Here is a 14908-nt window from a genome sequence, read left to right as displayed (position 1 = left end):
ATGAGGTGTAGGATTGATGTGAAAGACACTGAGATTTGATTTATGACCTTGTGCTTCCTACACTGGTAGTTCTACAGAAAGAAATACACAGCAGCAGTTTTCTATAAAAACAGCATTTTTTGCCTGAGTTTGACTCCTCTGGGCAGTTGCAGGGTGAAATTACAATTCTAATAAATCCTGGCTATGATACACTTAAGTGGTGTGATTGAGCCAGCTGTAAAATATTACTCTGTGACACCATTAAACAAAGACTACTTACCTCAGTTTTATTACCATGCTTCGGACTTCTAAAGATATTTAAATGTACTCTGTATCCTTGGTGTAGCAGAAAGGCAGATGTTTGTATATCAAAAAGTTCTTGAACTGCAAAGCAAGACTAGTTCTTCTTGGAAGACCCATAGTATTAAGTTGAGTTGAGAAAACGACTCCACTTCTGATTAAGTCATAGCTCATGGATATTCTATGAGTACTGGATTACCACTCAGAGGCTGATGTAAGAGTAATTTGCAGTTTCTGCTATTACAAAGTGAAAAGGAATGTAAATATTATAATATGATTTTTCCAGAGCTTTCATCTTGAAATGAACTGGCAAGAACAGGTTTCTGTAAAGATACATGGTTTGCTGATGTAAAAAAATGCTGTTCTGTTGGCTTCACAGGACTAATGTTAATGAATTGTATGTGGAAAGCTTCCTCAAAAGTCCTTTGTGGCTTTGTAAAACTGATGATGCAAGATTCAGGGTGTTCATCCGTACGTGCTTACAAAAAAATTCTTGTGTAAAATGAATTTTCCTTCTATTCCAAATTAAGGTTTGCACATAATGAATCAAAATCTTAACAGAAAGATAATTAATGAGACTAGAAGTTCTGCTGGATTTAGTGTATTTTGCACTTTTAACATCACAGAACCGTCAGAGCAAAATGTTGCAAACAATTGCTAGGCTTCACAGTGTCTAAGAGCCTGAAGCTGTCTTTATCTCTTAAAACAATATTTCTGTGAACAATATAAGCTGAGATACATCCCTTCATGTAGTCTTCTGCTCTTTGAGAGTATTCAAGAACGATGCACTTGGTGTTGCTGGATCTGCATTCAGAGAGACAAGGTTTTTAGAAAGTCTAATTAAAGCAGAAATTTCTTGGTTTACTGGCATTGCAGCTATCAAGAAGAGGTTTTTTTAGTACAAGTTTATTTAGCTGATCTTAACAATCAGGACTGAAATGCCTGTAAAATGACACTTTTAATCTGTGTCTGCTTGGGAATTGCTAACTTGCTTTGACTTGCCCTTTTTACCCTTGTTGTTCAATAAGGAAATTAGTTCTGAGAAAGTTATACAGTCAAATTAAAGTGTACAAATCATAGCTCTTGCTCAGGTTTATCACATGGCTGATTGATGGGCACTGAATGAAGGTGGAAAGTGATAAGAAACTGCCTTTGGTGATATTTAAACCTGAAGAACTTGTAAAAGTCAAATTCTGTAAAATGTGCTCAAAGGAAAATCAGTTTGCATAACGTGAACTTCTTGGCCCACTGTGGGTTGCAGAGGCTGTGGGATATGAGGTCTGCAAAACCCCTACCTACGGACATTCCTTGAAAGATATTCATCTGTGTACCCTGTGGACACCTTGGTCCCTTCTTCCAGCTTCATTCCCTTGCTTGGAAACAATCCCTGAGAATAAAGCTCCTACTGGTAGGTTATCTAGTGACTTCTTGAGTCCGAGAGCATTTATACAAAATCCTTAATTTATTTATTTAACCTACATAATTTCAGGGACTGACAAATTTTCCTGAAGCTGTTGATATTTATTATCTTGGGAATTTACCTGTGAAGTAAAATGGGATACCTGTGAACTATGTGTGTAAATGGAAAAGTTGAGAAGAGATTGAATTTATTGAATTGTGCATTGAATTTGTGCACAGTTGCTGTGAAAATGTTAATATTTAACTGGCTTTTCCCTTCACTCCCCCCCTCACCAAGGAACTTGATATTTAAAGTAAGTTTAATTTGCATACTCTCGTGAATACCTTTTACTGCAGCAGTTGGTTTGTGATGAAAGATATCTCATTGTTACTAGTTGGAACTGGATTTAAAACTAGCCACATCAGCTGCACACTATAATGGGTCTTGAAAAATCTCAATGTAATCAAAAGTAGATCATTTGTTGTTCAGCCAACTGTGTAATAAGTAGGGAAGCAGTTTAGTTGATGACAGCAAGCAGAGAGGAAAAATAAATAAATAAAGGACATATGAGAGTTTTTGAGGGAGGTTTTCTACCATGGTATTTGAAAAAAGTTTGGGTTCCAGTCTTGCATCTTTTATGCATTTGAGAAAGATTACTGACTTCAAAGGAACTTGGAAGTGCATAGCTGTTTCTAAGCCCAGTCAATAAAACTCTAGTTTTAATAGTTTTGTGAAGTTCTCGTATGTGATGGAGAAAATACCCATACAAGCAACTCCTGTCACATATGAGTCTTCAGGTTTTGGGTACTGAAATGATGATACACCAGATTCTGCTTGCGCATAACTGAGTGCAAAAGGGGTATTTAACTCAATGCCACTAAGTGAACAATGAAATTTTGTAGGGAATATAATTGTTTATCTTGAAGTCTGCCCAAATGATGTACTTTGTTCCGTTAAAACCATGTATTTTGGCTTTTATTTTTTCCACTGGAGATTGTTGGCATGATGTAGGCTTTATTTAAAAGGGGGTCTTCTCTTCATGGAAGCTGGATTATAATTCTTGATATTCACTTAGATCAAATTTTAAGACTGCGCTGAACAAAAGAGGATTCACAGACCCCAGAGAAATTTTATTTCTAAGACCATAAGACTGACTAAAGAGTGAGCTGGCTTGCATCTGCTTGCATTCCTGAAGCATCACAGTAAAATCCTAATTTTCTGTATATTTTCATACTTATTGAAACAATTAGACATGTTCTGTTTTTATGTGATTGATGTCTAAAAGGATAAAACTGGAGTGCCTGTAAAGAAAGTGAAACCAAGTGAATACTGTAGTTTAAGTTCTGTCTGATAAAATTGTTTTACTTTTATAAAGATGATATATGTAGTAAATCATTTGAAGATAAGTACCACCAATGTTTTTTTCCTTCTCACGTGTGCAAGATCTCCTAATCAAAGCTTTACTCACTTAAATAATGCTTTGTTTCAAAAGTAGTTTCCTGAACTGCATATACAATGCAGTTACTATTTATCTTTGTGAGTTTATTTCCCCATTTGGCAAAATCAAAACCTGCTTTCATGTGGCAAGTATTGTTCTTGCTCTGGCTTTAATCTGTATTGCAAGAAAAAAACCTCCAAACCTAAAAATTTAAATTCATAACGGATGAAAGAATTGAGTGCAGCCAATTGGAGCTCAACATAGTATTAACACTACACATGCAGACAGGAATTATGATGATAACAGCAGCCAACCAGGCAGTCTGCTCAGGTGGGAATACATTTCTCTGAGATGGTTGAATCATACAGAGTTTTTCTTTCATCTAAATGTGGCTTGTTTTTCCAGTGTATATGAAACATTAAACTCCTGTATAGAAGTGTTATGGATTTGCAAATCCAGCCTTTTTGAGTGAGGTGATGTAGTAGGTATTGGGTAAGGGATGACACGGTGGCTTTGCTGGAAGTGCACTTCAGTGTTCGTGTCTGATGCTGTAGCGAGCTGGGTGGCCAGTGCAGGTAGGCTGGCTGCCATGACAAGGTAATTTAAGAGATGATATGAACTTAATTACTGCCCTGCCTACTCATAGAAGTGCTCAACAGTCCTGTTGTATGGATGAGGATTTCACTTTGGATTGTCAGAAAAATAGTCAAGATACCTGCATAGCTCATATACGTCTTAACCTTACTTAAGAATATTACCTTTTTTATCATGCTTATTTTTGTCACATTCAGCTTATTTATCTCTGTGTATTTTTGGCAGTGTCTGTAATAGTCTGCTACTACTTGAAACAACTTCAACAGAGGATGAATTTGGAATGCAAAGATTATTTTTAACACAGGATGTAAGAAGTTTATCAGAAATGCTATTAGAGAAGATTACATTCCCTGCTAAATTGTAAAACAGAGAGTTTTTTGGGCTACATCTGTAAAAAACCCCACAAAAACAAACAACCAAGCACAAGAAACCAAACAAGGAAACCCAACCAAACCCCAGATTTTGAAGCCCTCAGTGGTTCAGAAAAGCTAAACATTTCCCACAGATTGTTATACCCAACTAATACTGAAATGTGCAGTATAGATATAGATTTCAGCTATTACATCAGCACAGAGTGACGCCCTGGACACAATTAGATGGACCTCTCTTGTCGAATGTTTGTGCAAAAAATTTATCCAGAGTTACTGTACCAAATTCTACCCTCTTCCCAGGCAAATCGTATACTGCTTTTAAAATTTAAATTTACTACCCCAGTTGGCTTCTGGTGGTCTTTTACAGTACAGTGAAGTGTTAAAATTTTCTTCTTGCATTTTTTTCAGGTCTTTCAAGTTGCATATGTCATCATCAAAGCTGCTAATGCTCCACGACCTGGAAACTGGATTTTGGAACGCTCCATAGATGGCACGGAGTTCAGACCATGGCAGTACTATGCAATTAGTGATACTGAATGTTTAACTCGTTACAATATTACACCAAGAATTGGGCCTCCAACTTACAAGAGAGATGATGAAGTGATCTGCACCTCCTATTATTCCAGACTAGTTCCCCTGGAACATGGAGAGGTATCTTTGTGTTTGTACTTGCAGTTTGTGATTAAGAACATGGACTGATAGCAGTTTGAAAACATTTGAATTGCAGTTACAGAGTTCATCACCCTCAGCACTACCAGATCATCTGTTATTCTTCTTTAATAACATTATCTTTACATCATGTACTAGTATAGCAAACTGCTTAATGTTGGGATGAAATACATCTTTGGCTCTATGTGTTCCCATTACTAAACTCTTTGTTCTCTCTTTCCATATAATTTGATGGTAGCAATTAGCTGTGAATTATTAGTTCCTTTATCCCGAAAAGCTATAACAGAGGCTCTGTGTTCTGCCAGTTTTTTCATTTAGTGGAGAAAACTCCTGTGTTAGGAACACCTGGTTGTGTGAGATAAAGCTGCAAACACTGTTGAAGTGCTCGGCACAGCTGGAACTCCTAAACAAGCCTTGGCATTGTTTCAAGGATGTAGCATAATTAAAAGAGCTATGAGTTGTGCAGCCTTGCTGTTGATTGTTCTTTCTTTTAGCAAACTATTCACGATACTTGTGTAATTTATTACAAAGAGGCAGCCACATAATGAAATGATACATTAAAACCAGCAGTTATTCCATCGTGAATGCTATAGTGTATGATTGTGATAATAAGTGTGGCGTTATCCCATGGAGAATGCTAGTAACTCCTAGCTTCATAGAAATCAATATGTTTTTATTTCTTGGTTTTAAAAAGATTGGACTGTATGTAGCCATTCATGTAAAATTAAAATTATCAGCAAGAAAAGAACCAGTGGAATTCAGTAAAGTCCCATTTACTTTAATAAAATGCTTATTGCAATGTTGTGAGCATATGATGAACATTTAATCAACATAGAACCAACAGATCAGATGGAATGAAGAAACCTAAACCTATCTCTCCACACAATTAACCAGAAAACCCTTAGTTTGACTGTATATGAACAGTGCTGCTTGTCATGTACGTTTAGTAGGCCATACAACTCCCACTCCAGGGATGCCAGAAATTCAATTTAGTGACATTTTTCTTCTCATTCATTGGTCCTGATGGCACACATAATTAATTGGGCTACAATATCCAAAACATTGGGGTTTTTTCTGAGTGCAGTGATAGAAAAGCATAATACAAAAAATGGCAGAATTAAATTTCTGTGTACTATGGAGAATCACAGAATCTTTCAGGTTGGAAAAGACTTTTAAGGTCATTGAGTCCAATTATTAACTCAGCACTGCCAACTTCACCCTTAAACTATGTTTTTAAAGTGACACATCTACATGTCCCTCCAGGGATGGTGACTCCACCACTTCCCTGGGGAGCCTACTCCAAAGCTTGACAACCCTTTCCATGAAAAATATTTTCCTTGCTTCCAAACTAAAACTCCCTTGGCACAATTTGAGGCTATTTCCTCTTGTTCTGTTCCTTTATGCCTGGGAGAAGAGGCTGACCCCCATCTGGCTACAGCCTTCTGTCAGGTAGTTACAGGGAGTCATAAGGTCACCCCTGAGCCTCCTTTTCTCTAGGCTGAACAACCCCAGCTCCCTCAGCTGCTCCTTGTAAGTCTTGTGTTCCAGACCCTTCACCAGCTCCGTTGCCTTTCTCTGGACACTACAGCACCTCAATGTCCTTCTGAACTGAGGGGCCCAGAAGTGAACACAGGATGTGAGGTGCAGCCTCACCAGCGTGGAGTACAGGGGGACAGTCACTGCCCTGGCCCTGCTGGCCATACAATTTCTCATACAAACCAGGGTGCCATTGGCCTTCTTGGCCACCTGGGCACAGCTGGCTCAGGTTCAGCTGCTGTCAGCCAGCACCCTCAGGTCTTTTTCTGCTGGGCAGCTTTCCAGCCACTCTACCCCAGCCTGTAGCACTGCCTGGGGTTGTTGTGACCCAAGGGCAGGACCTGGCACTTGACCTTGTTGAACCTCATCCAACTGGCCTCAGCCCAGCAATCCAACCAGTCCAGATCCCTCTAGAGAGCCTTCCTGCCCTCCAGCAGATAAACACACATGCATAAAAGCTGTGACTCACAAAGGACAGGCTGCTCTTTCGTAACTAGATTGTCTGTCAGACAGGAGTATTCCCTGCACAGAGTATCTCACAATGTGCATTTATGTATTTAGGGCTTTGTAATTTGTTGTCACCAATCTGTTGAACTTAAGAGTGGCCCATTATGAATCCTGAAAGCTGATCTCTATATGTGCCTGCCTTGTATCCAGCATGTTAACATCTCAGTTCTCTGCCATCTGCTTGGAGAGTCTTGATGTGGAATAACTGTTAGGGTAAAAAGACCACATATCTAAATATGGATGCCATTAATAACATATTTTGCCAAATCAGACATTTTGCCAGTTTAGCTGCTAGATTTTTCACAGGTTTGAAGAGATACAGGTGCTTGACTGCAAGTTCTTTTGTTTGCCTGATTTATATACTGCTTGAAGATCTGCTTCTGGCAATTTACATAATCAATTTAGGACTCATGGTGAATTGCATGGCTTAAGGCGCAGTTTGAAAATGGTCTTGAATTCTGAAGGACAAGTAAGCTAAAAAAATATAATACAGAAATATCAGGGTGTATAAGCTTATATAAGCAATGTATCAGCCAAATTTAGCAGTGTGCAAGGAGAATCATGATATTTCTTCTTTAGTATCTTAGTCAATATCCCTACTGTTTCTCTCTTTTTCTGCTTGGAAAGATTCCTCTACAGTCTCTATAAAAATTTAAGTGTATTACAGAATTTCTACTAGTAGAATTTCTAGACAGTAGAATTCCTACTGTTCAAGCTTTTAACTTTAGAGTAAAAAAGTGACTCATGTCATTACTTGAAGGCACTACTTATGAGTAGTGAGAGTATATATTAGGCAGGAAAGACTGTTAAATGAAGTGGCATGTGACACATGGGAGGTAAGGCCAACTGGTTGTGACAGGCTTTTCTGGGTCTTTAAATCTCTGGTGATAAAAAGCAAACAGTTAGAAATTCCAGTGCCGTGGCTGGGTCCTCCTCTCTTTGTTGAGGAAATCAAAGGGTTGCAGTGAGCCCAGCAAATTCTACGTCAGTACTGAAACGTGAATGACAGTAGGATGTGGTGCTCCATGCTGAAATTGTGTTTGTCTATAGTTGAGTACATTTGTGTTAAAATTTTTTCAGCAAAAGGAGGGCAGTGATACTTGAATATTTGACCAACAGGTCTGCTTTGTAATTCCCAGCAGAAAACATGACTTCTGAATGCATATGTCACAACCAATTTGCCTCAAGAGAACAGTCTGAGATGTGGTGGGCATGTTCAGTCTTCAGCTGCATAAAACATTGGTACAAGGAGGAAAAATCTCTTCTGCATGTCTGTGACAGGATCTAAGAACAGAAAACATGGTTTAGAGATTAGGAGCATTTCTAACAATAAAGCTGGAAAGGCCTGGAATACATTGCCTTGGAGAAGTGTAAAGTAAGCACCAACACTGGTATTTGGAAACAGATTGGTCAAACATTTAACAAAACTCTAGTAAATCTTGCTTTAGCATAGGAAATGGACTAGAAGAATTCTCTGTATTTCTGTGAGAGCTGAGTGTTATATAAGGTGGTGCTAATTTGCAGGATCAGACCTGGAAAATGTTTTGGTTTTAATAACTGTTACTCTGCAGTTGGAAAATGGATGGGCTATTAGAAAAGTGGAAATCTTTGAACACAGTATGTTAGAATATTAAGAAGGAAGGGTGCTAACCAATAAATGTCAAAATTATAATTTTGGGAATGGGACCTCTATTACAAGCCTCTGTTGGTCTGTTTTTTAAATAACACAGTTACTCTCTAGGGAGCCCCTATCTCCACTACAGAATTAAGATTTTTTTAACATAATAATTAAAAAATCTTTAACATGTAGGAGTATTTTCAGGGGAACAATTTGACAGTACTGGACAAAGTTGAAACTATACATTGAAGAGTAGTATATGAGACAAAATTGCCCTTCATAAATGAGAATATGTCATGCACTCTGAAATGCAGGTGACAAACCCAAAACATGACCCTTTGTTTGTTATGGACACCAGGTGAACTGTTGGAACATTTGTTTGCTGCCTGTAGGGTAGGGTCTTATTTTCTGTTTCTTACATAAAATGGAGCAGGAACTGTATGGTCATAGGAGACTATATCCTTGTGTGTTCCTAAGTAGTTTTGGAAAGAAGGAAGGGGCTGTTGCCAGAAAAAGCTGTGCAGCTTGATACCAAAAGTCGTTTTAGTGAGGCCAGCTGGAATTGTGCAAGGAAGGTGTAGGTCAAAGGAATGGATTTGTGATGGCAGTGCCTTGCTTTCAGTTGTCATCTGTGTTGTGGCTTCCCACTGCGTTCTCTTATCACTGAGTACTCCTTGCTGATTGTGCAGGCCTGTCACTGCTAGGTGTAGGATTAATGACCTCAGATTGAGAGCATAGACCAGATTATGCTTTGTAATAAAATCTTTCTATTTATGGAGAAGAAATCTGTAAGGACAAAACCGGGCTTATGGCCAGAGTTATGTATTCCATCTCAATGGGGGAAGAGGAAGACTGCAGGAACTAGGGATTCACTTGGTACTTTACCTTGGTTTTTCTCCTTATGCTATCTCCACAAAAGCCCAGGAGATTTGGGACTGTGATGAGCTGATAATGGTGGTTTCAGAGCAGTGTGAGTCAGGAAGCAGGAATTTTACCTACATGTAGACAGTGGGGAAATAAAAGGAACTCCAGGTAGTTTAACATGTGACCATCCCGAGTTATTGGGAAACAAGCTTAAGTTCTGTGGTTTTGATTCTCAGACTGATGTTTGTTGTGGTAAATGAATCACAGATCCGTTTGTGATTAAGCCAGCCTTTCTTTCTAGATTCACACTTCACTGATCAATGGCAGGCCTAGCGCTGATGATCCTTCAGAGAAGCTGTTGGAATTTACTTCTGCACGATACATTCGCCTGCGACTGCAGCGTATTAGAACTCTGAATGCTGACCTCATGACTCTCAGCCATAATGATCCTAAGGAGCTAGACCCCATTGTTACCAGAAGGGTAAGCTGATTGTTCATAAATGGTATTCAGTATAGCTTGATTATAGCTTGATGGGAGAGTCTATTCTGACCTATTTGAGAAAGAGGAAGTACTTAATTCTTGCCATTCACAGAGTGGCTTTGATAAGTTGTATAATTTTTGCCTTCCCTTTGACACCACTAACAACAATATCTTGTCATAAAGAACTTTGAGGAAAAGCTTTTTGAGATTGTTTTTATTTTTATTTGTTTGTGTAAATGATTTATGCTAGGAACTGTGTTTGTAATGCTTTATCATCAAAATATGGTTTGGCTGATGGAAATGCCACTTGAGGTTGCTCTTGATGCCACTGCAGTACCTTTTGTGGTGTATCATGGATTTTGGGACCCAATGCTGTGGTTCATAAACATAATTATTTGAAAACATAGCTATTGTGAGTTTTCATGTCTTATAAGAATTTTCTTCATTTTTTAAAGGCTGTTATAATCAATTGTTTTAGAGCCCATAAATTAATGTTTGTGTAGAATTCTGACAGTATTAACTAATTTCCAGATTTGATATTGAAACTGGGGAAACTGAGGCCCCAAGCACTTAGGCTGATTTCTTCAGATTCTCACATAAATTCAATATTGGAAGTCTACCTTCACTAACAGTTCTGCAGGATTTCTGCTTTGTATCTTGCCATTTTGACCACCTTAATTTGCCCAAGACTCATAGGCTAATACTTCAGAGGGGTTTAAGTTCTTCTATAAGGGTAGGCTTTCTGATGAGGACAGGGGAACATGAAAAGTGTTTCCTCCTTCCTTTCCTTTGTAGCTCTTTTTCCTGAATAACATCTGCAGGCAACTCTTCCTTGTGCAGCAACAGGATTCTTGCAGTTTGTGGCTTCTGTGATACAGGCAATCCTTGCGTTGTCTGGATGGCTGAGTACAGAAGGCAGAAAGGAACTTGGTCAGGGATTGGTGGGTACTTTCAAGACAACCCCACCCTTATCTTGATCATGGAGGTGGCCATTCAACTGCAGCATTTTAAAGTATAAAATCTGGATGGTTTGCATTTTCTGTCTGACAGGGGAATTGCTAGCATGGAGACTGCAAGACCAGAGTATTGGACAGCTGCACCAGCTGTGCCTTGCTGGCAGTAGGGAAATGGACAGCCTGAGCAGGCGAAATGTTCCCATAAGGCAGACTGGTTGATATTCAGATCTATTGATAGTGTAGGCATATCAAGACATACACCCCAAAAAGAAAGGTTCGACATGGAAGCACGCAAACATACAGCTGGCAAACAAGAATTTGGAGGATGAGCATTGCCACTGGTTTTGTAACATACACAGTGTGCAATCCAGGGCTTAGTACTTCTCCATCTACCATTGCTTAGTGCAGTTTTGCATGAAAAACGACACATATTGGCCAGGGTTCCCAAATCCTGATGTATCACCTTGAGTCTCACTTTGCTGTGCAACAAGCTACAACAAAGATGATGACTTCCAGCTTTCTGGATGCTGTTTTTGTTGGCTTTGAAGACTTTGCTACGGTTGTTGATACCAATTACGTTTTGTTTCCTGTATGTAGTCTTGAAAAATGGCCAATTCAGATTCTGAGTGTTCAACAGCACCTTTATTTCTGTGTTCCTTTTATTTATTTCTGTCTGTACCATTTGATTATCCCTAGTCTCTCATTCAACTTCAAGCTGCACACAGCTGCCGTGAGCCGTACACTGTCAGAAAATAAGACAAAGGAGATGATACAGGCAATGCAGTGAGAAATTAAATTCTGCTTTTGTCCTCCTTTCTCAGCCTGAACCTCCTTCTTTGTAGTTAAGGACTTACTGTTCATGACAAGTCCCTGAATGGTTTTTGTAGTTCAAGCCCATAACATTAAAAATCCTCCCAAATTACTGAACATAAGAAATTTAAAACCATTAAAAAAAAAAGTATGAAATCAAAGAAGATAGTTTCCTCCAACTCCAAGAGCCTTCAAAGAAATAACAGTCCAGGAGTCAGCATGTCTGACCACCCAGGGCTACCTCCTCTTCCTGAACCAGCTGACATTAGTGTTGCTAGGTCTGAGAGCCTTGAACTATTCCCTTAGAAGTATCCTCAAAAAGAATTTCTTTTTCATTCCCCTGTAGTACATACTTCCCAGGATACAAACAGGCCAACCATGTTGATATTGCAGCTGTAACTGAACCCAGATGGTCATTTCCTGCCTCTTCTTTGCCTTGAAAATTAAATCCTTTCCTTATTTATGTTGTTTTTGCTCACCACCTGGCAATATTAATGGATAGTATTCTGCTGTATCCACACTTTTTAAACTAAGAGTTTGGATAGAATATTTGACTGGCTACACAGTAGAGGAAAGATCTGGTCTGGAAGTCAGTGTGCAAAGTGGTTTTAAGGGAGGGAGAGTTCCCATTTTAAGGAAGCGTACTCTTAGTCCCCAGACCGACACTAAAATATGGCAATTTCTTATGTTTTGTGGATTCTTGTAAAGTGAAAAAAGGATTTTTATTTTTTTTTGCGAGTACATTTTGACTGAGGTCACATTTGGTGGTCTTTCCTGAAGCTGAGGTATTTTACATACTTACTTAAAAGTTAAAAGTCACTGTTTCATACCAATAAGGAAAAATGTGGGAAAAATAAAAAATGCAAAAATTGAAGGTTTCCCCAAATGGCAAATATTTTTGAGTATTTCTTTTATTTTTCAAGTCACAGAGTACTTGAATGCTGGTATTTTATTTTGCAGAGTAGGGCAGGAAGACGTAAATACACGTAAATGTCTTTTATTCATACCTTTCTCAACTTTGTTTATTTGTAGTACTACTATTCAATAAAGGACATCTCTGTTGGTGGCATGTGTATTTGTTACGGCCATGCTCGAAGCTGCCCTCTGGATGAAATCACAAAGGTATTCTTCATCTCATTATTTGATAATGATAATTATTTGATAATTATTTGATAATTTGATAATTATTAATAGGAAAACAACTTTTCCTATTCAAATAAAAAAAATCCCTAAGGAGAGTGAGAAAGAGGAAGCTAAAAGAGATCTTATGATGTGTACAAATTTTTTACTATTTTTTTTTTCAGAGCAAGCATATCTGGATTTTGTAGTGCAACTTTCTTGAAGTAAACTCTTCTTCTTTGGCATTGAATTTAAACAATTCAAGGGGTACAAGACATAGTTGGTCTTGCAGCACAGGAGATTTGCCCCTCCTCTTCTGGAAAGGCTATTCCCCAGTAGCTGACGTACCATGGTGGAGCAGTCCATTGTAATTGTAGGGTATTTGTGAGTCATGCCATTTTTTGGAGTAAGGCTGATACTGGGCAGACTTTTGGCAAAATTGATTAAACTATCCATTAAAAAATATTTCAAGAAAGTGAATCTTTTATTCTCAGAAATTGCAATGCCAGTGTGAACACAACACGTGTGGAGAGAGCTGTAACAAGTGCTGTCCAGGCTACCACCAGAAACCATGGAGACCAGGAACCCTTTCTGCTGGGAACAAATGTGAGAGTAAGTATGCACAGGCATTTAAATAGTTTCATGACGTCTTACTATTTTCTTGTTTGAGGTTGCTTTCATAAAGATCTGTACTAATTGCCCTGAAATTCCACAAACTATTAACTGTCTTCATGGGATTGTTCAAAGGTGGAGAACCTACTTCAAATCATAACTGTTAAGATGGTTTTAAATAATCTGTTCAGTGTGACTTTGTGGCTAGTGGAGTCGTAGTACAGCTTCCAGAGTCTCTTTTTCAAAGGGACTTGGGATTTACTGTACTTCTGTAGAAACTAGCAGATTGGCATCAATCATTTGGTTCGCTACTTGAAATGCAAATTTCACAGATTGATCATAAATTTTGTCAGATGAAGAACTTTGTTCTGATAACAAATGTTTTGAAAGAAGCTCCTTATTGGCCAATTACACTTCAGATTGTCTGATAGATTGACTTAGGCTGTGCCACTATGGCTGACTGTGCTTCTAGGGCTAGTTGGTGCATTTTCTCACTTCACATTACTAATGGACAGCACAAGCTGCAGACAATTAAGAACTTTTAGATAAAATTTAAAGTTCTGGATGGAAAAGTAGTTTAATTGAAGTCTTTGCACAAGTCATAATGTGACTCTTTGGAAGGTAGTTGTTTATGACAGTTTGGACTGAAGTATCCTCTAAACTAAATAAAATTTATACTTAAGTGCTTCTGTGTTGGCTTCTCCGATTTTGTCTATAATACAAATAAGAGAAGAATTAGGCAACTTTTCTTCTGTAATGCAGGGGACAGAAAAAGAAGGAAGAGTTATTGCTAATTGCACACATTACTGTCGACAACAGTCCTGACAAGGTTGTCTTAGTAGGTTATACAGAATACCGATAAAAATGATGCTGTTAAAGTGATAACAGTGGTTTTGAAATTTGTTTGCTTGCTAAGATATATAGTGTATTAAATCCAATGAAACACATGGCATGGTTAAAGGGAAAAAGCACACTTTTGAGGTCAATTGATAGTCTCTTGTACTTACATTTTCAACTTTGAAAAATGTCAGAGTTATAGGAAATGTTACACAGTGTAAATAAGAAAAAAATTGATGTCTTTTCCGTTCCTTCTCAGAATGCAACTGTCATAACAAAGCAGAAGATTGTTATTACAACCAGAGTATTGCAGATCAGAAAAGGAGCATGGATATTCACGGCCAGTATATAGGAGGTGGTGTGTGTTTAAACTGTACTCAACATACTACTGGGATCAACTGTGAAATGTGTGCTGATGGATATTTTAGACCACACAAAGTAAGATTTAGTAAATATCATTCTAATGTTTTGGTGAATTAAAACATTATATCACGTCTATTTCAGCTGATTGTGATTAATATATTGGTTTATTATCAGCTGCAGAATATCTAAGAATACAGAGGGGTTTTTTGTAAATGGCATGACACCAAAACTTTCAGAAAAAAACAAAATGCTTGTTCAGCTGTGTGGGAGGGCAGGTCAAGTTGTTGGAGAAGAAAATTATAAGTAAAGATGAAACTTAATATCCTAGTGTGGAAATGTACATGTTCTGATATGAAACCCATTTCTCCTGTGGGTAAAGCTCTAAAAAGTGCCAATAGTAAAGTTTCACTGTATTCAAAGTGCCAAAATTGTGTACCATCCTGTATCAGCCCATT

General features: G+C 38.1%; 1 protein-coding gene across 1 annotated transcript in view; it reads left to right on the top strand.

Moving 5' to 3' along the window:
* The window catches only part of LAMA1 (laminin subunit alpha 1), an 86118-nt gene that overhangs the window by 10339 nt on the left and 60871 nt on the right, over positions 1-14908 (top strand). The window contains 5 exon segments of the mRNA XM_008636838.2: positions 4490-4732; positions 9577-9756; positions 12555-12644; positions 13136-13253; positions 14350-14528. Coding sequence (XP_008635060.1) covers positions 4490-4732; positions 9577-9756; positions 12555-12644; positions 13136-13253; positions 14350-14528 — 810 coding nt within the window.

The sequence above is a fragment of the Corvus brachyrhynchos genome, unplaced genomic scaffold, assembly GCF_000691975.1.
Source record: "Corvus brachyrhynchos isolate BGI_N302 unplaced genomic scaffold, ASM69197v1 scaffold106, whole genome shotgun sequence".
Classification (NCBI taxonomy): domain Eukaryota; kingdom Metazoa; phylum Chordata; class Aves; order Passeriformes; family Corvidae; genus Corvus; species Corvus brachyrhynchos.
This window is presented reverse-complemented; position numbering and strand designations above follow the sequence as displayed.